General features: G+C 34.1%; 1 protein-coding gene across 1 annotated transcript; it reads right to left on the bottom strand.

Moving 5' to 3' along the window:
- Nucleotides 1-11: 11 nt before the first annotated feature.
- LOC106162691 (long-chain-fatty-acid--CoA ligase 5) lies at nucleotides 12-18,581 on the bottom strand. The gene is made up of 19 exons (XM_013540052.3): nucleotides 18,319-18,581; nucleotides 17,852-17,960; nucleotides 16,094-16,263; nucleotides 15,584-15,683; nucleotides 10,549-10,721; nucleotides 10,330-10,362; nucleotides 9,042-9,093; nucleotides 8,787-8,854; nucleotides 8,483-8,560; nucleotides 8,192-8,326; nucleotides 6,484-6,566; nucleotides 5,663-5,813; nucleotides 5,310-5,382; nucleotides 4,820-4,911; nucleotides 4,052-4,168; nucleotides 3,676-3,819; nucleotides 3,398-3,502; nucleotides 2,689-2,760; nucleotides 12-2,276 (listed from the first exon to the last, which is right to left on the bottom strand). The coding sequence occupies exons 1-19, from the start codon at nucleotides 18,559-18,561 to the stop codon at nucleotides 2,139-2,141; spliced, it is 2,136 nt and encodes a 711-aa protein (XP_013395506.1). The 5' UTR covers nucleotides 18,562-18,581; the 3' UTR covers nucleotides 12-2,138.
- Nucleotides 18,582-25,095: the final 6,514 nt, after the last annotated feature.

The raw sequence follows: 25,095 nt of genomic DNA, 5'->3' as shown, positions 1-25,095 counted from the left end.
TAATGATAAAAGAAAATGATATATTATCTTTTATTCAAAATATCAAATATAAACTACATATATGTATGGTTTTAAACTAGCCTCTACCAGGGCAACAGATAGATTTTTCACAAGATAGTCACAGATATATGTCTTTAGATAAATAGATGGTCATTTGGTTCTCTGTCACCCTGTAATGAAATCCCAAGGATGATTACATGGTTGTTAAATGTTTGCATAACTGCTCAGGCACTGCCACAACAGGCCCAAGCCAAGTCCCCTTGACAGCAATCAAAACAGTTAATTGCCCCAATTTTAATCACTTGCTCTTTTATGACAGATAAAAATAGCCCCTTCTGAATAGCTTGTTACTTCAGATTGAAGTTAACTGAGGAATATCCTGTAGTAGCTCCCTACAGAACGGTATAATGCCATCTGCCCATGCAGATTTAATTGCTTCCATCTGGCCAAAAGTTACAGGGTGACTTCTGGAAAATCTGCCTATAATATCTGCCTCTCTGGTAGAGGTTAGTTTTAAACTTTGAGGTGCAAAGGGAAGAAAAATTAAATACTATGTAGTACAGTACAGAAAAGTTTTAACTGGATGTATTTTATTAACACTTGAATACTCTAAGGCACAGTCAGAAATTATGTTCCAAAACCAAGCTGGACTGTTAGACGAGGGTCCCTTTGGGGGGAGTAGAAATTACAATTCCCAGGAAATAAGATCATCAATTCATAAATCACAGTAAATAATACTTAATTCATATTTCACTGATAATGTGTTTCAAAAATCCTGAAAATCATGGATCACTGGGTATAATGACTTTGTTTCACAAAGGTTGGAGAGTAAAAAGCTGCATGCAAGAGTCATGGGAATGGGGCGTTTCACAAATCATGCTAAAGAAAGTAGCTTTCATGGGTAATGAAAATACCCAATGGGACCCTCTTAGATATGCAAAGATCGACTTTGTCCTTTAAGCACCCATACATTTTAATGAATAAACCAGCAAGTTCAAGTAGCCCTAAAGTATCGATCTCATATCTTAGATACCAATATTTTTATGTACTCAGTAGATATTATTATAATGTTTCAATTACTTAAAGCACTCTTTTATAGAACATGCATTATCTAACTTTTACTTCCAAATTACATATGATTATTTTCATTAATTATAAGGTAAATTTGTTAAAGGAAACTGCATCTCCCACATCTTGATAAATTTAATTGCATTACCTGCTTTACATTAATATGCATAATTATGAACGTTTATTTGACCATGGTACAATATTTCATGAAAACGCAACTACTATGGCAATTGTTAATGGTACATTAAAACACCCCTGCACTAAATAAATAACCATCTTTCCCTATATAATGTTGTGTTATCAATAACCAAAAAAAGGCTATCAAAAGTTCTGACAAGTCAGATTTAAGGAATGTTTCTGAAACTTTACATATAAATTCTAAGAAACATAGATCTAATATTACTATATCAAAACTTAATAATGTTGTACATAAAATAATGCTTTGGCATAAAAATGAATCTATAATCTATCTTGTTATGTAATAAAGTACACAATCCAAAAGTATATAAGATAACGCACAAAAGGTTACCATTACATGTATACTGCATATATCTGCTAGTTTACAAGGAATTTGAAAAATGAATCTAACAACCAGTCAGTCAAAAATGCATAGATTTTTACTGAAATCTTCAGAAATTGGGCCACATGAATTAACCACAAGTGTTGATCTTTGCAAACATAGATGACTAGTTGAAAACACACTGCAAACAAGAGGGCAGTCTTTCTGCTCTTGTGCATTTAGTTTATGAACAGGTGTGAGGCCCAAGTAGATGAAATTTCCCTTCTGAATCAATGTAGTTATCAAGTTCATCTAAGTATCTAAAACTCCAGGCCATGGTACAAAGTTTTTGAAGAGCAATAGGGATGGAAGAGGTATGTTAGAATGGGGATCATCAGAGACAGCCATAAGTGAGACTTTCAGTGCTGTGTATTTGCATACAAGACTATATCGGTATCTGAGACTATATCCAAGCAATCCCTCTTGATTTTATGCCAAGTCAGGAGAGTTTGGGCTACCGCATATGATTCCCATTTGAAAAGCAAAAATTAAATTGTATGTCAATTACACCTTAAGACAATTTTTCATACATTTCTTCAATTTGTTTAGCAAAATGTTTGCGGAGTAGTGGCCTCTTGGCTTTGAATGTGGGTGTTAGCAGATCATTCTCCACTGAAAACAACTCAGGATAAAGGAAGATATCCTTCACCTGAAAAAAAATTCAAATCATAAATCAACAAAGTCTTCAGCAAAATGAACAAATACACGAACTTCTGTCATTCTGAGAAAATAATTGCACTAGTTATTTTACTTAACCCCCTCAACCAATGTTTAACAATATAATCCGGCATTTTGATGTCTGTACATCAAAGTGATGGTCATTTGTCATAATTGTAAGGAATCAAATTAGTTTTGATAAACTTCAAGTAATAAAAGTTCTATTTCATGAACAGTTACCGTTAACTTAAAGGACATTACCGTTAACTTAATATTGACATTAAAACATGAATTCCTTGCCAATTATGTGTAGTGTAGTATATCAAAATGGAGCAAAAGAAATTTGATAAAATGCCCCAGTTCAATATTATGAGCAGATAAAAATTGTGGGAGGAAATAAATACCTGTTCAAAGGAGTGAAGACCTGCCTTCTTTCCACATTCCAAAATGTCATTCAAAATGGCATCTTTCAGGACCTTAAAAACAATTATGTCAGTAATCATATAATGTCAAATTGCATTTTTATTTTAAAAAGTGTTACATTTGAATGCTAATAAATAATCTCTTTACAGGGAATAATAATACTGGTACTAGCTGTGTAGGATAGATAACATTAGTTTCATATGGAATACTTGACAGCCAATAATATTTAACTGTCCTTAAAGGAGGATGGGGCATAGAGAGAAGAGCACCCATACATCCATATATTCTTTTCTACACAATGGACTTCATGCATGAGCTTACAAACTTAAGCCTGCTGCACACCAAAAAGTCAGTTGAATTGCACTTTCATGAAGGAGAAAGCTCTGAAGTGTGGTGTGACTCATAAATGATTTTTACCCTTTGAAGTGCTGCTGACTATGCATTTCATATTGTTATTTATGCTCTTCTTGGAAAAAGTTTTCTCTTAGCACACATGGGAAAGCTTTCTCTATGCACTGCAAAAATATCATACATAACCCATGAAGTGCTTAAAAAGACAAAAATCAATCATCTGCACACAATGGCTTTCTCCTTAAAGCAATTGCCACATAAGAATATTTTAGTAAGCCAAAATTAAGCACCCATGTGCAACAGACTTTATCAATATTAACTTTTTCAATAAATGCTCACATCATTCTTGCACCATTCCTCCATTGTGGACCCTGTGATATTTTGTTTCTTGATCCAAGCAGGCAAGACCTCTGGATCTGGAACAGCTATGCCAACTATACAGGACTGGAAAAATATTGATTACTTTTACAAAATACATTTTACAGCAGAGCATATATTCAACAGTCTGGAAGGCTAATCATTCAACTTGAATCTTGCAAAGTAAATTCATATGGTTTTATATTTCACATCTGTACACAGTCACTGAAGAGGGCAGAGTAAAACCTCTAAATACTCACCTGAAGACTGTTTCCATCAACAAACATTTGTGCCACCAGAGGGCTGCGGACATAAATATTCTCAATCTTCTCTGGTGCAATGTATTCTCCCTGAGCCAGCTTAAAGATGTGTTTCTTTCTGTCTATGATCCTTAAAGCTCCATTCTAGAAAGAAAATATGTCAATCAAAAATTAAATTTACATTAAATGTGTTATTCTAAAAACAAGTCATTGAATGTATTCAATCAATGCTTATATAATAACTGAGAAATACTACATATATGTGAACATATATGGTAAAGTACACAGCTCTTTATACAGAAAAGTTAAATGTAACATTTGCATTTTCCATAATACTCTAATGTGATAAATATATGACACATAAAAAACATCCTACTAGTGTCCATTCCCCAATGTCCCCTGTATGTAACCAGCCATCTTCATCAATAGCTTCTTTGGTCTTTTCTGGCTCCTTGAAATATCCCATCATCAGGTTAGATCCCTTCACACATACCTGAAATATGAAGGGATTTTGTACAATATGAAAATAGTTTAATGATCAATTAAGAGAAAACACACATACTTAATCTAAAAAATTTGGTTTGACAGTGTAATTACCCTTCTTAAGTAGGAATGTTAATGTCTAACAGATTGTGCACAAATACAGAATCATAAGGAGGAGTCTTATATTTAAAGTATTTATCGTCAACAGGTAATCCTTAATATGTGGCAAATAAACTTGAATACCATGGAAATTGTCTGAAAACAATACTAAAATCTTTATCAGTTTAACAAATCCTTTTAAACATCTCAGACAATATAATACAATATGCAGTAACAGATTTACTATCATTTTATTATAAATAATTAACTAACATAATTGCTTAGATGCAGATAATGTTAAATGAACACTTAACAAAGCTAAATATTCAATATTGAGACTGTTAACATGCCTAAGAATTGAATCTGAAGACAACACACACACACACACACACACACACACAAAACAACTTACACGGATGTATCTGTACATATAGCCATCATCTTTATCTTTTGTCATACAGATAAAGATGATGGCTATATGTACAGATACATCTGTGTCTGTACATAAAAAACTATTTCAGCAAGCTTAATAAATGTATACTGTTATTAAGTCTACAAGTACCTCTCCTTTTCCATCTTTGGAAAAGTATCCCATATCTGGCACATCTATCAACTTGACAATGTTACAGGGAATTGGTGGCCCCACATTAATACCTGGAGATAGATGACCAGATGCTGACCATAATGCTCAACATTACAACTTTCTGCAGTTTTCAATTGAAAACTTTATGTGCTGTATTTTCAGAAATACAATAACAGTTTTAATTTACATCTCATAATTTACATTATTGATGATCAATACCTATATCTTCAGAAAAATGGCATATAGCCCTTATTATACAACTGTCCTTATCTGTAAAAACCACAAACAAACCAGAATTTTTTACAAAGAACTTTATAATACCACTTACCCAACTGATTTCAGCAATCTTTTGTAAGCTGCCATCTGTCTCACTCTCACACATCTCCAATTTACTCAGATTTCCATATGAGAGAGTACAAGTAGAATTCCATAACAATTATAATAAGAAAGAAGGAATAAATGTACTTGCCTAAAACTGGAGCTCTTGGAATAGTCACTGTAACTCCAGCTGTAGCTTCAGTCTGACCATAAGCCTCATATAACTGACAGGAAACATTAAAATAGAGGCAATACAAAGCAGAATACAATATATTCATTGCCGTGGAAATGGTTTTCAGTTTTAAGGGTACTCAGTATGGTTCAAGTAAAAATTATCACTTTCCATAATATAATAAAACCAATCCAAATGACATGTTTATTTCTCAAGTTTGCTAGGAGAGAAGTCAACAGGCACAAAAAATCAACTGCGATATATAATTAAAATATTACAGTGATAACGGCTAACTCCAAGGAAGTTACACAATGAACTCAAGCTGAACTCACTGGACATCCAAAAGCACATCGAGCAAAGTTGATAACATTCTGTGCAAGCGGAGCTGACCCAGTTACTACAAAACGGACATTACCACCCAGCAAATCTTGAACCTTTCTGAAAACTAGTGTATCCCATATGCTATCCTTTCTAATAATGCCCCTGAAATGTGAAAAAATAGATAAGGATTTGATAAGTATATAAACTGAGGACGAAAAATGTCATACAGGTAGTACTAAATATAAACCAGATTATGAAAATATATGTTCCAATTATTTTTCATTGATAACAATCATGATAACAAAGACAAAGAACAGTGACAGTTGATTATATGGTGGTGTCTGTTTGTTCCTTGCCATCAGCCATCACAGTTTTTATTTGAACCAGTAGCAGGTAAATGATCCTAGTCAATCATACAGTGCATTTAAAACAAATGATCCGTGAATTAACTGATCCACCAACTAAATATGTCCGGCTCCACTTAAAAGCAGTGCCCCTCATTTCCTGATGGTCTCCCCGTCTCTACACCTGCCATCCTTGCAGGGACCTAGCAATTCAACCTTGGAGCCAATATTCAATCCATTTAATATGGCACGTGTGGAGGCGGGGAGACCATCAGGGAATTAGCAGCATGGCTTTTAAGTGACTGGGCCATATATAATCTATTTAGTCGGAGTTCTGTTAATCTGGGGATCAACTTATTCTGAATGCACTAATATATTACATGTAATTGGTGCAACTTTCAACTTACAGAGATACGAAACAAATTTTTCTACCTTGGTGGGTTGAGATGTTGTTACCTGGTGCGATTGTTTTGGTACCTGATATTTACCTTTTTACTTCTGCGCTCTTACTTTCCAAAGCCTTAGACACCAAGTATTGTTTAATCCAGCTTTCTGATGCTCCAGCTAAAATCTGATAAAGGATCGAGAAGTCACTCTACTATAACTAGACCTAAAGTACAACAATCCACCCTTAATGTCTTATCACAGAAAATCTAATTGTGAAAGTTGAAATTTTGATCTTTGAAAACATAATCCTTCATCTATTTCTTGAGAAAAAATCCAAGGCCAACTTTGATTTCAGGCAAAACCTCAATGTTTAAGGATGGGCCCACTAGGCAAAGTATGGTTTGATTTGAGATATCTTAATATAATTTCGCAATTGATGCAGATTCTTAGATACTTAAGGATATTGTTACCCTTTATTTTCATCCAGGTACCGAAAATGAGTTTTTTTCTACATCTAATTATTCAATAATGCATCTATCTTTATGCTGATTTAAAACAATGAAAAAAACCCCTCAAAAATATAAAATATCAGCATTTACATTTTTTCATTGCAATGTAAAAGCATAGGCAATTCAAAGCTTTAAACGTCAATTTAACACTATTCTATTTTAAGGTGAGATAGCAATAGGTGTGGGACATAACTTCATTCCGAGATTTAATTACGAAAATTGAGAGTTGACCAGTAGTGTATAGGCTACAATCCCATGCTGTCATTTTGGTATAAATGTTTTTGTTATGGAGTTATACCCCTCTAATTACAGATTTTCATTAAACAAAGGTATTATTTTGCTTATCAATAAAATCTGAACTAAGACTTTCAAGAAAAATTGCTGGGAGGGTTTTGGCACACTAAATGGTTTCATTAAATAATAATAATAATAATAATAATAATTTATTGTCATATTTATACAAGTATAAAATGAAAATTGGTATGATCTGTTGATAAAATGTAATACAATGGGAATAATTAAAATACATTTTGTTCATTAAAAATATGTACTGCTAATGGATAAAAACTATTTTAGTGTGCGTGGAGGTTGCTTTTAATGACCGTAGTCGGCTCGATAACTTTTGCATAAGTAGGCTATTCCCTGGGTGACCAGGGTTACCCATGATTGACTTCAATTCCTTGAGCACCCATCTCGTATACAAACATTCAATTGATGGCAAGTCCCTACCTACAATGTGCCTGGCAGTTTTTACTACACGATTGAAGCGATTCTTGTCCTCTGCTGTAGCACTACCGTACCAGATGGTGAAAGATTGTGTTAGTACACTCTCAATCAGTGCCCGCTATAATTTTGCCAGCAGTTCTTGGTTAACATAGAATGACCTCAATCGCTGTAGAAAGTAAAGTCATTGCTGAGCTTTACAGACAATTTCATCTATGTTAAATCAGCATTAAAATGGTGGTCATGGGTGCTGAGGTAAAAGAAAAATTTGAGGAACCGATTTTTCAGTTTTTACCCCCAAATCACAATTATGATGTCGCCTGTAAGATTACATATGTGTAAATGTTTAGTCACCAAAGACTGAAGATTTATTTATTACCCAAAAGAATGTATGTAAGGCAGTAAATAAGGAGTTTTGGGTGAAGGGTGACAATATCCTTAAGGCTGCTTTTCTGCTCACTAAATAAGATTCATAGACACAAAATTTACCTTTTTTTTGATAGCAAAATCCAATATTACTCATAAATTTTTTTGTTTTGTTTTTTGTGTAAAGGTAAAAATTACTAGTAAGATATACCTTGTCATACAGCCTGTTCAGCAAACGAGGAACAACTGGAAATAATGTGGGTTGGAGAGCTTGCATGTCATCCATAAGCAACTTCACATCACCCTGGTAAAAACCTACCCGCACTCCTGATTGAAAAGATAGAGCCTAGAAGGGAGACCAGTTTTAATTAAGTTCTGATACTGATCTATTTTAAACAACTTGATTCTACATCAAGGTTATTTCTCTTTGCTTAACAAATTTTCCGGTCCTTTATTAACATAGGGAATTAAACTATACTTCAACAAAGGTAATATAATTTACCTGCATGTTTCTTTCAAACATGTGGGCCAGAGGAAGATAAGAAATATGACTATCTGCTGGACTGGCAACCAACTCAGCCTATATAATAAATATGAATACATTAATACATATTCAAACTTGACTTCAAAAGAAAAAAGGCAAAACATGCAAGTTTTAATTGAAATGGAGCTAGAAAAATGGAGAAAAGTGAAAAACAGTATTTTTTTATATTCAGACATTTAGCTGAGATGGGGGAGGGTGGACTTTTTTTAAAGAATGTGCTGGTCAGTTATATTTACAATATATTTACACCAATTAAACTCACCGCCTTACACACAGCTGCAACATTTGCAATAATATTTCCATGACTCAACATGACGCCTTTGGGGGTTCCTGAAAACATGAGATCTTAGAAATAAATATAAAGTATTTATTGCAGTGAAAATATTAGAGAAAGTAAAAGAGGGAAAGAGAATTTCATACTAAAAATTTTCGAAAACATCTCTGCCAAAGATCATAATTGCACACACTCACATGCACACACTTGCCATATGTTCATGCAATGCAAAATATATCAAACCTGTTGTGCCACTTGTGAAACAGATTGTTGCTAGATCAGATGGGCTTGGAGGCTACAAAATCATAAATGCAAATATGCAGTTTATATCTATTTTGTTATTAAATGTATACTGAACCAAAATATAAATGCATGAATCCAAATTTTGAATGAAAATATACCAACTTTCAAGAAATGTGCTCAAATTTATGTCTTATTATTTTTTTGTGATTGGATTGGTTTACTTTGTTTGAATCAACTGGTTCAGGTTCATTTGGTCATTCCCAGTGAGTATACACCCAGTTTGGGCATTTCCACCCGGTAGGGCACACTTGGTTTACTGACCTTTGTAAACTCAGACCATTGACCCCCCTCTGTGCTATTGATGCCATTGCTCTGGGATTATTGATTTCAAATTGACTGTAAAGCCCACAATTTTAAAGCTTAGTTGTTAAGGAATATATGCTGTTTTTGTTGATCATACATTATAGAAAATTACATAAGAATAAACCTTTTTTTTTCTTTATGCATTTCTATTTTGTTTCAGTATATATATTTAACATAATGATTGTGTATTTTTAGGAAGTTGCTTCTTTTACTGAATTAATTATTGACTCTCTCAAAACAACTTTCAACTGTAGTCAACTGCAGCATTAATAAGATCGCATTCACAACAAGTTGAGCCAGGCTTTACAAATCCTGGAACTAAATATGGCGGACATACATGAAAGAAAAACCGCCTTATCTTTTAATAGTCTCTCCGCCTCTCACATGCCTCCCCATACATCATCCCTGCGGGGTACAGTCATTAAATCTCGGCTCCGTTCACCATGCGGAAGCTACCTGAGAAATATTAAGTGCGCATGCTCATCAATTAAACTCGAGGTGAAGAAAGCATGGCGGCTGGAGGCGATCGAAGGAAAAAAGCTCTTCTGTTCTATTATCTTTCAAAACAGAGACGAAAAAGAAATTAATTGGCCCGTAGAGCAGCAATGAATCTGCTATCTATGGAGATAATGTCACCAGAGATATTCATGGAGAAAGGCCTACCCAGCTGATCAGCTGACCCAAGACCAATGAGCATGCGCACTTAATATTTCTCAGGTAGCTTCCGCATGGCAAACGGAGCCGAGATTTAATGACTGTACCCCGCAGGGACGACGTGTGGGGAGGCGTGTGAAAGCAGGAGAGACTATTAAAAGATTAGGCGGTTTTTCTTTCATGTACGTCCGCCATATTTAGTTCCATGATTTGTAAAGCCTGGCTCAACTCGTTGTGAATGCGATCTAAGTTAAGATGCTATTATTCTTACCACAGGATCTTGTAAATTATTTAGCCCAAGAACCTGAAAAAACACACAAATCATGTCAATTAGCAAAAATTAAGAGTGAATTGAAAAAATTCAGTATCTATTCATAATAAAATAACAGAACAATACACTTACTCAAAACAGAATTTATTGAGGATTATGCATCATTGACTCAAGACAGATTTTACATAGAAATCTGATTATTCATAAAATAAATTATACCTCTAGTTCTTTAAAAGCAATCAGCTCTATGCTGTATTTAGCTGCTTGTGCTGTCAAATCTTCTGTCACATCAGAAACATAGACAATGTGGCGTAATGTTGGTATTTGTTCAGCATGTTCCAGCAGAGAGGTCACTTTCTCCACTTTATCACATACAACAGTAGTCATCTCAGCTGGAATTAAAATGAGACAAAAATTAAAGAGACATCACATTGTGCATGAACAAATAGCACTGATTTAGATATTCACATGGTACAGTATGCAACCTGTGGTGTCAAATAACTCCGGACCCGTTATTCTAGAACAATTACAGTTAAGATCATATAGCCTAAAATCTAAAATGTAATTTTATATCACCTAATTTGATTATTTTTCTTATATGTTCTTCTTTATCAATCTGTCACATCAACATATACCAAGGCATAAATGCTGATCAACATGATGATAACAGGTATGACTGTGTTAGTTTAGGTGCCAAGGACACCTGTAAAAGTACATGGAAGCATTTTTGGACTATAACTCAAGTATCTTAATTGGGTGTAGATAGCGTTCGTTTCAGAGGAAAACTTTATAAAACAAGGCAGCAAAGCTGTCAAATGTACAGACAAAAACCAGAAAATAAAAACGCAGGAAATAGGATACTGTCAATTCTGATGAACTAATGTATTATGCTTACTGTAACTGCATAGCCAACATCAAATTCTTATTCTGCATAACATTGGATTAGGATGAAAGTAAAATGTGTATCAAGCATTAGACTAAGTTCCCATACCTAGATCAATCTTACAGGATCAATCCAACTCCAAGGGGTTTCTCACTAAATTGCTTTCAGTTTGAGAGTCTTAGGATTCTGGCATGCCAGTTTCAGTAGGCGTGACAGACAACTAAGCCACTTACATTGATTGCAATTTAGCGAGAATTCCCATGGAGATAGATCAATCCACAGTTAGCGTGATAGGGCCTGGAAATAGTCCCTAAGGTGTCAGGCTGATAAGAGTTAAACTTTGGAAATGCCAGAATGAGGTACAGTGAAAATTACACACACACACAAAAAAAAAAATTGCTTAAACTCAAAAAAAAAAAAAATATATATATATATCTATATATATCTATATATATATAACAATTATTATTATTATTATTATTATTATTTATTTATTTATTTATTTATTTTTATTTTTTTTTTTTGGCTGTATGTCAATCCTAAGAATCATTCTTGTAACTTAACAAAATACAGAAAATGTTACAAAGTAAGAGTACAGGGCTCCTGGCAGATGGGAGTGATAAGTCACAACTTGAAAATGCCAGTATAGCACTCTATAAACCTGCATTGCCTCCAAAACAGAAAACAATCACACTGGTTTTCAAACACAAGCTGCACTTCTGTCTTATGAAACTTTTCAGTAAGTTTCAGTATCGTAAGTACCATGGTTTTCCCTTAATCGCTTTCCTGGCAGCAGTGTCCAAAATAGGGTTTTCTTCAACTTTCATGCAATAAAACATAATACTTAACAGCATAATGACCATATAATTTTTTATAAAAAAATAAAAGTATCATGAATATTCAGAAAATGTGATTTGGGAAGGTCTTCAAGGCCATGGAAGTTCAGAGTCACACTTTCAAAATGCCAAAATGTAAACAAGAGATAACTGTACTGAAATGATTTTCTTTCCATTTTCAACACCTTTTTTAAAACAAAATGATCAATAAACTGTCATTTTTAAATGTTCAACTAGGAAAATTGTTGACATAGGAAAAATATCAATAGAACAATTTTCAATGTCCAATTTGCTCCATTTGCAGATGCTGAACATAGTGAATGATTAAATCTGACAAACTGCAATGATGAGTTCCTTTCCATTTATGATACTTTATTACACAATGCACAATATTATAACAGGTTTACTGTCATTTTTATATAATCAACAAACAATATTGTTAAGAAGCATAAAATGTCAAAACAACACTTTTACATATCTTATTAGTTCCATAATGAGACTGTTAACATGCCTAAGAATTAAATCTGAAGAAATAACAATTATATACAAAAATACAGAAAATGCACAGCACTTCTGGTGGATGGGAGTAAAAAATCACATCTTGAAGATGCTAGTGTTTGAAAAATAATTTAAAAAATTTTTTAAATAAAACGTAAAAAAAAATTCCAATAAAGCTGCTATTCAAACTTTTAATCTAGCTGTATTAACTTGATATTAATAACCCCACCAAGTTTGAGAAAAATAAAGCACTGTTATTCATCTATAGCATGTTGGCATAACACATTCTTTTTGTTGTAAATTTATTTGCAATGTTAAACACCATTTATCTGCACAATTATCACCAAATCCTAATTTTGTGACACAGTTAAGAGAGCTAAACCTATGGGACTTTACAGGGAAATCTCAAGGAGTCTTTTATGTAATCTCATTTAATGGCCAATTGAAAATTAATGAGTAGGCAAGTGACTGTATAGACCTTAATTTAATTAGTGATCACCCAAGGGACAATTTTATAGACTGCCATCCATACAGTACCATCATATAGCACAAAGGTGTTGCATACATGCTGAAAAAAGTGAAAAAACAGCATTACTTCCCTAAAAATGACCCGATCATGCTGATTTTCAAACTTGACCTGCGTATTATGAATATTCATTAGTTCTGCAAGTTTCAAACCAAAAGGTAAAATGGTTTTCCACTTATCATGTTATCAGTGTTGCATATATGCTGAAAAAAGTGAAAAACAGCATAACTTCCCTAAAAATGACCCAATCATACTGATTTTCAAACTTGACCTGCATATTATGAATATTCATTAGTTCTGTAAGTTTGAAACCAAAAGGTAAAATGGTTTTCCACTTATCATGTTATCGGTGCTGCATATATGTTGAAAAAAGTGAAAAACAGCATAACTACCCTAAAAATGACCCGATCATGCTGATTTTCGAACTTGACCTGCGTAATATGAATATTCATTAGTTCTGCAAGTTTCAAGCCAAAAGGTAAAATGATTTTTCACTTATCATGTTATCAGTGTTGCATATATGGTGGAAAAAGTGAAAAACAGCATAACTTCCCTAAAAATTACCCGATCATGCTGATTTTCGAACTTGACCTGCGTATTATGAATATTCATCAGTTTTGTAAGTTTCAAGGGAAAAGGTAAAATGGTTTTCCACTTATCGTGTTATCGGTGCTGCATATATGCTGAAACAAGACAGCACTGTTCTGCAATGGGTTTACTTCCATTTTTAAAACACTTTTTTAACATAAAACAAAATAAACAGTTTTCTACCATTTGTATATGATCAACTAAGAAAATTGATGAGATGGGGAAAATATCAATAGAACAGTGTTAAATGTCCAATTTCCTCCATTCTGAGATAATGAATATAGTAGATGATTGAATCTGACAAACTGCAATGATATTTGTTTATTTCCATTTTTGACACTTTATAACATAATACACAATAACAAGTTTACCATCATTTTTACATAATCAACTAACAATGTTATTAAGATGCAGGAAATGTCAAACAAACACTTTTACGTATCTTATTAGTTCAATAATGAGACTGTTAACATGCCTAACAATTGAATCTGAGGAAATGCGAAAAAATAGCATAACTGTTACTTCTAAAAGAATGGCCAGATTATGCTGATTTTGGAACTCAACCTGCGTTTGAGTTAGTTTGACTACTCCTGTGAGTATAATGACAATTGGCCTATCTGTTTTACTTATATTGTGTTATTAGCGTTGCATATATGTTGAAAGAAGTGAAAAAACAGCATAACTTCCCTAAAAATGGCCCGATCATGCTGATTTTTGAACTTGACCTGCGTATTATGAATATTCATCAGTTCTGTAAGTTTCAAGCCAAAAGGTAAAATGGTTTTCCATTTATGGTGTTATTGGTGCTGCACATATGCTGAAAAAAGAGAAAAAATAGCCTAAATTCACTAAAAATGACCCGATCATGCTGATTTTCGAACTTGACCTGCGTATTATGAATATTCACCAGTTCTGTAAGTTTCAAGCCAAAAGGTAAAATGGTTTTCCACTTATCGTGTTATCGGTGCTGCATATATGCTGAAAAAAGTGAAAAAACAGCATAAATTCCCTATTAGTGACCCGATCATGCTGATTTTCGAACTTGACCTGCGTATTATGAATATTCATCAGTTCTGTAAGTTTCAAGCCAAAAGGTAAAACGGTTTTCCACTTATCGTGTTATCGGTGCTGCATATATGCTGAAAAAAGTGAAAAAAACAGCATAAATTCCCTATTAGTGACCCGATCATGCTGATTTTCGAACTTGACCTGCGTATTATGAATATTCATCAGTTCTGTAAGTTTCAAGCCAAAAGAAAAAACAGTTTTCCACTTATCGTGTTATCGGTAAAAGTGCACTGCGACGGCGACGACGGCGACGGCGACGACAGACGCAGATGATGGCTATATGTACAGACACATCTGTGTCTGTACATAAAAAGCCAAAATTGGTGTTGTTGTTGATAAAGGTCTGAGAAACAATCAAGTGTCATACATTTTTGACAACATGTTTAAAGTGGATGTTATTCAGTCTTGTTTACAAAGATTCAATAAAATTGAGTCATTATCAGAAAATTGGAATAGCCATCTGATAGTACTAATGCACAGCTCCTGTTACATGTAGATGTTGGTATTTTTACTGAAATAGGTACATGCAGTAGAGAGCATCCCCCAAAAAAGAACACTTTCACCCCTAAATCATCCCCAAATATGACATCATCAGAAAATTGTTAATTACTATACTTTTTCTGTAGGCAAATAATGTCCACAATATAATATGATAATATCAGTAGTTTTATATGAATTCATTTTAGCCTGGTTTTGGCTGACATGTTATATAACCTTAAAGTAAGCTTCATCAGTTTCCATAGACCTCATAAAGGTCAGATTGGTCCAGATGATTTAAGGACCAGTCTTTATTTACATTTCTTATTTTGTTGAATCCCAATGAAAAATTAATGTTAAACTATGACAATTTCTTACTTTGGTTAATGATAAAAATGCATGCCTCCATTCCAAGTGTATCGTACAGTGGAACAGTCACCATTGAGAACATGTTACATGCCTGCTCTGCAATCACCCACTGGAACATCAACAATAATATTGAATTACAGACAATTCAAACTTGATGCATTGCTGACACTTACGGCAATAAGACCAGCTCTTGTCCTTTAATGAAGACTAAAATGTTGAGATATCAATGAGCCAATGTTCCAAGATATGTCCCTGGCTATTGTCATGTTTTTGGTTGTTTTGCTGGGGACATCTTCATAAGCTAGCCAATCAAATTTCTTAAGCATTAATTGAAGTAATGTAATTTTCCAGTGTGCTGTTTAAAAACCGTGTCCATCATCAACAGTGGGGCATGTCAACGATGAAAACATTCAAGCTCTAAATAAGCAAGAGTTATATAATACCATTCAGTAAACTTTAGTTTGACATTAATTAATGTAATTGCAATGTTTCTTGCTCTGTAACACAAAAGTTGTCTACCTCTGGAATGTTCTGTGAGTATATTCCTAGAAAGCTTTCTGTGCATGGTTTCATTCCCTTGGTGATCAGTCCACACCCAAAGTTCTTTGCTCTCTCATATACTTCACCATAGCTCATCCACTCATAAGTCTTGTTGGGGCCAGTTCTGGTGCCAAGACAAGGTCCATTCTCTAGAAAATAAACAGATTGGGAAAAATATATATAAAAGGTTGTGGTCATAACAATCCCTTGAAGCGTCCCTTTTGGAGTGCCTGCATGATAGCATCCTGTTAGCTTTGCACATGAAGTGGGGGAAAATGCCTAGCTGTAACACCTAAAATTAAATAGTGCTACTTTCTCACACAACACAAATTAATAATAATAATAATAATAATAATAATAATAATAATAAATCTCTCAGAAAAGGATTTAAATTGGGCCTTCTTCCAATTTCCAGTCTAAGTTTGACCTACATATTCTCCCTCCAGTATGTAAGGCAAGATAAGTAGAAAATACCCATGCAAATATCAGGGAAATAACATGTGGTGGTGGTAGTGGTAAAGTTAAGCTATTTAAAACTATATGGCAGCACTGGGTCGGGTTACATGGCAAAAATTTGACCAAAGAATGACAAGGCCTATTTCTTGATAAGCATCTTTAAATATGTATGTATGCATTGTCATTGACCTTCATACAGATATCAAAGTGCACTGCAAGGATAATTAAATATTATAAAGATCAGAATGCCACAGTGCTAGTTTTAAGGTTATAAAAGACAAAAGTTTTTAATGACAGGAGCAATTTTTCAAAGGGACTTTCATGATCACCTTTGATTTCCTTTATCCAGACCAAATTACTAACTAAAGGCAATTGTAAATCTAAATTCAACACATGAAAGAGAGAAAGAAAGATTATCTGAATAATTAGATAATTAGATGTATTTATAGTGAAATATAGACCTAATATGAAGAGTTGTTATTCCTTTAAAGGAATAATAACTCTTAGTACAAGATATATATTTCACAATAAAAAAAATTGTGAACAACTCACAGAAATACCGGTATAATATATTCTGTTGTACCAAAAAAACAGCAGTTACAGCTATTATTCTGATATCTGAGCTTGTCTTTAGACCATGTGACCTCCATTGATGGCTATATACTCTGTTATAGTCTCTTAAGAGATTATAACAAAAAAACAAACTTAAAAAAAAACAAAAAAAAAAACAGGGACTAACTTTGAATGTAAAAATGGATTCATTAACCATTGGTAAGTATGGGAAAATTGTTGTTTACTCCAGGAAAGTTCAGTGAATAGTTATTATCCCTCTAATTGAAAATCAGAATACATTTCAATTAGCATAAGAATGTTGTGGTTGCACAAATAGGAAATTGAGTCATTTCAAAATGTTACTAGTACCTTCAAAGGCAGTAAAACAGATTGCTTATAAAGTTTTGAACAAAATTAGTTAATTCCAAAAAGCAATGTTTTATTAGTGATGCATACAAAGTTTGCAAAAGCACAACAGTAAGACTTTTATAAAATCAAATGTTATTTCTATGCATGATTAAAAATGATAAATCTTGGAAGACCAAGATAAGAATAAGTATATGGTGTTTGAAAATTCAAATTATTTACCTTACTTTGAGACATTAAGTCAACACAAGTCACCAATGGTAAAAAGTGAAGAAAAATTAGAGCTATAGTATATAAATTCAGTGTAAAGTTCCTGAAAGTATATATAGTTTCAATAAGCCAAACATGAAAAAAATGGATTACCTGACACTTTCATTCCCCTCAAAAAGCCCTCATTTAGGGTCTTCGCATCTTCATACAAGTATTCTGTGTATTTCCCAGGCTCTGCCAAATAAGAACCACGGATTCCATCCTGAATCAAGAAGCTGAATAAATTATTAAGGGAAACAGATGTACTGTCAGATATGAAATGTTGATCTTTTTAGCTAAAATGTCATACTTATCAATAATTAAATTCTAAATTCTGACCTTAAAACTTACATTGTGGAAATTTGTCCATGCAAAGTTATTTATGGTAAGTACTGTACAGTTTAATGCTACTGGATGAGGGGTATGTATAATGGTCAGAATTCAATAATTTGGTATAAGGAGAGTGACATATAGATAAAAAAGAGACTGGCATTTACACTCACAGTGAATCTTTCAGGTGTCAGGCTACTATGTGGTCACAATATGCATGTATATATTGTATATTACAGAACAGGTCTTACCTCAAGCTGGACAGACTGATTAGTGGGAGAGAACTCAGTGCCCTCCTCTCCATCTACATGTACTCTATACTTCTGCTCTGAACTTTGAGATTGTTGTGCTCCCATTTTACCAAGAAACCACTTCCTAAATACTGCAGTGATGGAATGAAACCTACACAAGACCAACACAACTGCTGTCCCACAAGCCACAGCCCTCAGTTGACCTAAATTTTGATACCTCTGAAGGGCAGGTTTATTACACATGAGCAGTGAAGCATTTAAATTTGACCATTCATCTCAGCTTTAACATCAAACAGGTTGGAAGAGACATCAGCCTGGAATGTAGGACAGTATTACTGGAGAGAGTATATTTAGCCTGACAAAACATGTCACCAACAATTGCATAATACAAAGAGTAATGTGAGGCAAACATTCGGGTGGATGAGACAATAAACTTATAGACTTAAAGTATAAGTACAATTTGTTCTATCAATTTGGAAGCTATATGAGAATTTGATATGTTTGTTCATGGAGGAATTCAAAATGCCCTATGTGGTAAAGGCAATCTTGTTTGTTGCCGTAAAATGAGCATTCAAAATTGTATAATTGCATTGAAGCATACTTGTTTTTAGCTATGATCCGATAGGAAAATATATCTATAGTCGAAATTTGCTAAAATATGCGCGATTTTTGGGATGATAATTAATTTTCTTACTCTCGTTGCAATATGGCACTACACATGCATTTGTGACACACAAAAACGCACCCATAATGCCTTTCACTATTCCTTTATCAAAGTTGACATCAACACTTTTGTGAACTATATATACAAATTCATTTTACCAGCTAATGTCTTCTCAAATTTGGGGATGCTAATTAGTATTTTTTTACCCTCAATATCGGTTCTCGTTGCAATATGGCAGAACAAATGCATTCGTGACACACAAAAATGCGCGCGGGATGCTTTCAATATCCTTTTATCAAAGTTGACATCAACACTACTGTGAACTGTACGTATATATATATGATCATTTTACCGGCTATTGTCTGCTCGAATTTGTGGATGCTAATTGATAATTTCTTTACTCTCAATATCAGCTCTCATTGGAAAATGACACCACACATGAATCGGCCGATATATTGCTTTAAAACCAGGTATACAGTATATCAGTTCAACATAGATCAATACAATCTTTGAAATGCTAACAAGTAAAGACAAACGCCAGAACCCGTTTTAATGAGGTAACAGGAAAAAGATCATGAAAACCCGAAACAAATTTCCACATGTTGACGCAAGCCTATGTGCTCAAAACTGCAAGATGGCAGCAATGCTGTATCATAGCAACCACGAGGGACCACGAGAAATTGCGTTATCCATGCAATAGAACAAAATAAATTCACTGAGGCATAGCGCGCCCTTCCTTGATAATAATTAAGCTGTTCAGGCTCCTGTGGAGCTATCAAAACAGCTTATCTGAGACAATGGGCGAATGTTTACCTGAATGCACATAGCTTCAAAGGAAGATGCCGCATTTCACGTCCTTTCGTCATTATGCCCAAGAGTCTCTCAAGCAGTACATGAAAGTAGCATGTTCCATAAGGAAACTATAGTGAGTTACAGGGCCTACTGAGGAAGAATTTCAAAATTAACTTGGTTGTATTGCTTTGTGTTTATTCCATAATTTAAGTATGACTTACTGGATATTGATAATGTCTCAGTTTTCAATTGTATACACTGTCTCTTCATATAAAAGATAGAGTATAAAATCACCTCCACATCTGTTATTTTGAAATATACCCTGTGTCATGTTGTTCTTCATAATCAGAAATTATGTTACAAAGCTAGGACCAAACCAGAAATTATTGACTATTGATTGATCATTAATCTGGATCACCACCAAAAACTAATCATCTGTTCCTTGGCCCACTTCTGACAGTTCCTGAAAAATTGGTCCATAACTTTTTGAGTTTTGTTGATGACAGACAAACAGACAAACAGACAAACAAACAAACAAACAAACAGGGGTGAAAACATAACCTCCTTGGCGGAGGTAAATAGCATTGCAACTATCAGATGCAATTTTCTGCTGTCACCTAATGCGATATAGAGAATCTGATTCAACATTGGAGTTGCCTGAAACATAAACAATATTGAAATTATAATTTGACAGCTCTGCAACCCAATGTTGACCTACTGAATCCAACTTTGAAGATGTCAATATATATGTGTTAATGGGTTGTTGTAAAAGATTGTTGTAATTGTAAAAGAATTTCCATATAAGTAATCAGGATTTAATTCTCTGTAACTGCCCATTTATAAGCTAAAAATCCTAATTTGTGAATTGAATAATTATTTTCTGCTTGTTGAAGCCCTCGATCTGCATGCATATGCAATTGCCCTATCTTGACCCTCCTGCTTCTGTTGTAGTACTGGTCCCAGACCAATTCTGCTGACATCAACTGGCAATGCAAACGTTTTAGAGAAATCTGCAAATGCTAAGATGAGTGGTTTAGCATCTATTAGTTTTTAGTGGTCAGGCAACCAATTAAAATTCTGTTGAGACTTTCTAGACTTTTTTGACTTGATTTTTCAAATTCATGCAATGGGCGAGCTATTCTATTGAAATTTTCAATGAAAGCAGCATTATCTGACAAATCCTATGAAAGAGAGAGCATCTTGCACAAATGTTTGTCATGGCCATGAATTCACAACTTCAATCTTTGATGCATCTGTCTGAATGCCTGTTTTGGAAACAATGTGGCCATGATATTGAACCTAATGCTAAAATAGACAGCATTTATAAGGCTTGACTCCCAATCGTGCCAGCACATCTTTCAATTCGGTAACATTTTTCTGGTGAAAACAATGACATCATCTCAATAAATTAAACAATCCACTACACTTTCAAGCAGCCTTTGAAGTGTTAACCCAGCGGGCACTCAACGTTGATTCAACATTGAGGATAGGTTGAGATGATGTTGATCCATCAATATTGATAGATCAACAAGATCTCAACATTGAATCAACCTTTTCTTGTCATCCAATTGTCAATGTTGATAGATCAACAGGGTCTCAACATTGATTTAACCTTTCTTTGTCAATCAATTTTCAATGTTGATAGATCAACAGGATTTCAACATTGAATCAACCTTTTCTTGTCAACCAATTGTCAATGTTGATAGATCAACAGGGTCTCAACATTGATTTTACCTTTCTTTGTCAATCAGTTTTCAATGTTGATAGATCAACAGGATTTCAACATTGAATCAACCTGTGTTTGTAAACCCTTTGTCAATGTTGACATATCAACTGGATCTCAACATTGGGCCAACCTTAACTTTATTACCTTAATCATAACCTTGATAATAGTTTTAAATGATTATCTCACTAGAGAGGTATGCATAGGGGTAATTACCCCTCATAAAACACTTGTTTTACCCCTTTTTCATTAAAATTAATTTTGTGAAAAAAGCGGTCGTCAGTTTTTTTTTTTTTAACTTTCCACAGGTCTTTAAGAAAAAGAAAAAACATAGGGTCACCAGCCTTACTTTATGGCAAATTGACAAAATTTTACTCAAGGTTGAAGAAAAAGCTTGAAAAAGCCAAAAATGCCTGTTTTTCTGGAAATTGAAGTTAGCTGTGAGAAAAAAATTAGACTGGTGACCCTTTGTTTTTGTATTCTTAAAATAATCTTAACTACCTGATGTGACGTTATAATTATTTTAGTAAAGCTAATTTGTTGTTTAATTTTTATGAGTAATTACCGTATGTGCCTGCATACTTGTATAATGTAAATGAAGTGCGGGACTGTTATTAAGTGCGAGACTCCGGATAACATGAACTGATGCAACACGTGAGTGTGGACAGTGTGTAACACTTTTACAGTACAAAAACTGTACTTTATTAACAGTACTTTGTGAGGCCACACTATCAGGAGGATCGTTCAACAGATAAGGACATGGAAAACGGTGACATTGCGTCTTCAAAACCCCACACTATCAGGAGGATCGTTCAACAGATAAGGACATGGAAAACGGTGACATTGCGTCTTCAAAACCCCACATTATCAGGAGGAACGTTTAACAGAAAAGGACTCGTAAAACTGTGACATTGCGTCTTCAAAACTTGACTGTCTACGAATCTGTTACAATTTAACTGTATTTGACAAATGTTAAAGTTTATGCAACATGATAGTATTACATGTAGTTAGTTTATGTAGTGTATGTTCATTGTTTGTAATATATTATATTCATAGTTAAGTTAGTTGTTGTTTGTGTTTTTTTATGTTCGGGCTGTTTTGGTCCGTAACACTGAGCATCAAACTGGAAAGTTTAAAAAGAATCTGACGACCCATAGGTGGATACAGGGGCCGGTCCCGGGGTCTGGACCCCACCCCCTTTTCTTCCCAAATTACCTTTTTTTGTAGGTAATTTTCCCAATTTCCCCCCCTTTTCAGATCTGAGTCTTTTTATTTCAAGAAATGCTTGATATCTTGGAGAACAACTCAGCCATCAGGCAAATTTCAATCAAATATCCTGATAGCCTAATTGATATATCAACGTTAATTCAATTTTCAAATTCAACTTTATTTCAACATTGATTCAACATTGAGGTATCAATGTTGATTCAGCATTGATACCTCAAGGTTGTTTCAACCTTGATGGTTCAACGTTGATTCAACCTTGATGGTTCAAGGGTGATTCAACCTTGATGGTGCAACATTGATTCAACTTTCATAGTCAACGTCATATCAACATAGTTTCAATGTTGACTGTCAACGTTGATTCAACATTGATACCTCAAGGTTGATTCAACCTTGATGGTTCAACGTTGATTCAACTTTCATAGTCAACGTCATATCAACATAGTTTCAACGTTGACCGTCAACGTTGATTCAACATTGAGACCTCAAGGTTGATTCAACCTTGATGGTTCAACGTTGAGTCAACTTTCATAGTCAACGTCATATCAACATAGTTTCAACGTTGATCATCAATGTTGATTCAACATTGAGACCTCAAGGTTGATTCAACCTTGATGGTTCAACGTTGAGTCAACTTTCATAGTCAACGTCATATCAACATAGTTTCAACGTTGATCGTCAACGTTGATTCAACATTGATACCTCAAGGTTGATTCAACCTTGATGGTTCAACGTTGAGTCAACTTTCATAGTCAACCTCATATCAACATAGTTTCAACATTGACTGTCAACGTTGATTCAATATTGAGACCTCAAGGTTGATTCAACCTTGATGGTTCAACGTTGAGTCAACTTTCATAGTCAACGTCATATCAACATAGTTTCAACGTTGACCATCAACGTTGATTCAACATTGATTCAATGTTGATTTGCCCGCTGGGAAGGAGCATTGCAATGTCCATACGGCATGTGCAAACATTCATAAAAAAACTCATGGACCAACCGTAGATGCTGTTTTTGGTTAGTCAAATTCCTATATTTCTACTTGCCAATTTGCAGATTTCAGATCTTGCACACTGACCGAACCACAAAACTGCATGGAAGAGATCTAGTGTTTCATCAATTCTTGGGATATGAATCTTTGATTGTCTTAGAATTCGGCTTTCTAAGATTAATGCAGAAGTATAATGAGTCATCTTTTTTTATGTACAGACACAGATGTGTCTGTACATATTGCCATCACCTGCGTCTGTCGTCGCCGTCGCCGTCCCTGTCGCCGTCGATGTCGCCGTCGCCGTCGCCGTGCACTTTCATCGTTAACACGATAAGTGGAAGACAGTTTTACTATTTGGCTTTATATTTACAGAGCTGATAAATATTCATAAAACGCAGGTCAAGTTCGAAAATCAGCATGTTTAGGCCATTATTGTAGAAGTTATGCTGTTTTTTCACTTTTTAACATATATGCAACACTGTTAACACATTTCAAGGAAAACCGATAGGCCTGTTGTCATGAAACTCACAGGAGTAATCAATCTCACTAAAACGCAGGTCAAGTTCGAAAATCAGCATTATCGGGCCATTATTTTAGAAGTTATGCTGTTTTTTCACATTTCCTCAGATTCAATTCTTAGGCATGTTAACAGTCTCATTATTTAACTAATAAGATACATAAAGGTGTTTGTTTCACATTTCCTGCATCTGTACAACATTGTTAGTTGATTGTGTAAAAATGATGGTAAACTTGCTATCGATTATTGTGTAATAGAGTTTCAAATATGGAAATAAACTCATATCATTGCAGTTTGTCAGATTCAATCATTCACGATGTTCAGAATCTCAGAATGGAGGAAATTGGACATTTAACACTGTTGTATTGATATTTTCCCCATCTCATCAATTTTCTTAGTTGATCATATAAAAATGGCAGTAAACTGTTAATTTTGTTTCATGTTAAAAAATTGTTAAAAATGGAAAAAAAACATTTCAGAACAGTGCTATCTTGTTTACTTTTTGGCATTTTCAAGATGTGACTTTGAAGTTCCATCGTCCTGAAGACCTTTGCTAGTCACATTTTCTGAATATCCATGATACTAATATTTTATTTTTAAAAATTGATGGTCATTATGCTGTTAAACATTATGTAACGTTGCATCAAAATTTGAAGAAACCCCTATTTTGGACACTGCTCCCATGTCACTTACTGTTCTCAAACTTAGGGAAAGAAACATGGGACTTAAATAAAGCTTCAGTGGGCAATGCAGTCTATTTGGTAAATTTTTCTGGCAGTTAAACAGTTTTTTGTGAAAATTTAATTTTTCACATATTGGCATTTTCAAGGTATGACTTAGAACCTCCACGGGCTTGAAGACCC

The sequence above is a fragment of the Lingula anatina genome, chromosome 2, assembly GCF_051362555.1.
Source record: "Lingula anatina isolate TDL-2025a chromosome 2, LinAna3.0, whole genome shotgun sequence".
NCBI lineage: Eukaryota > Metazoa > Brachiopoda > Lingulata > Lingulida > Lingulidae > Lingula > Lingula anatina.
Note: the sequence above shows the minus strand (reverse complement) of the source record. Positions and strands in the feature narration are given on the sequence as shown.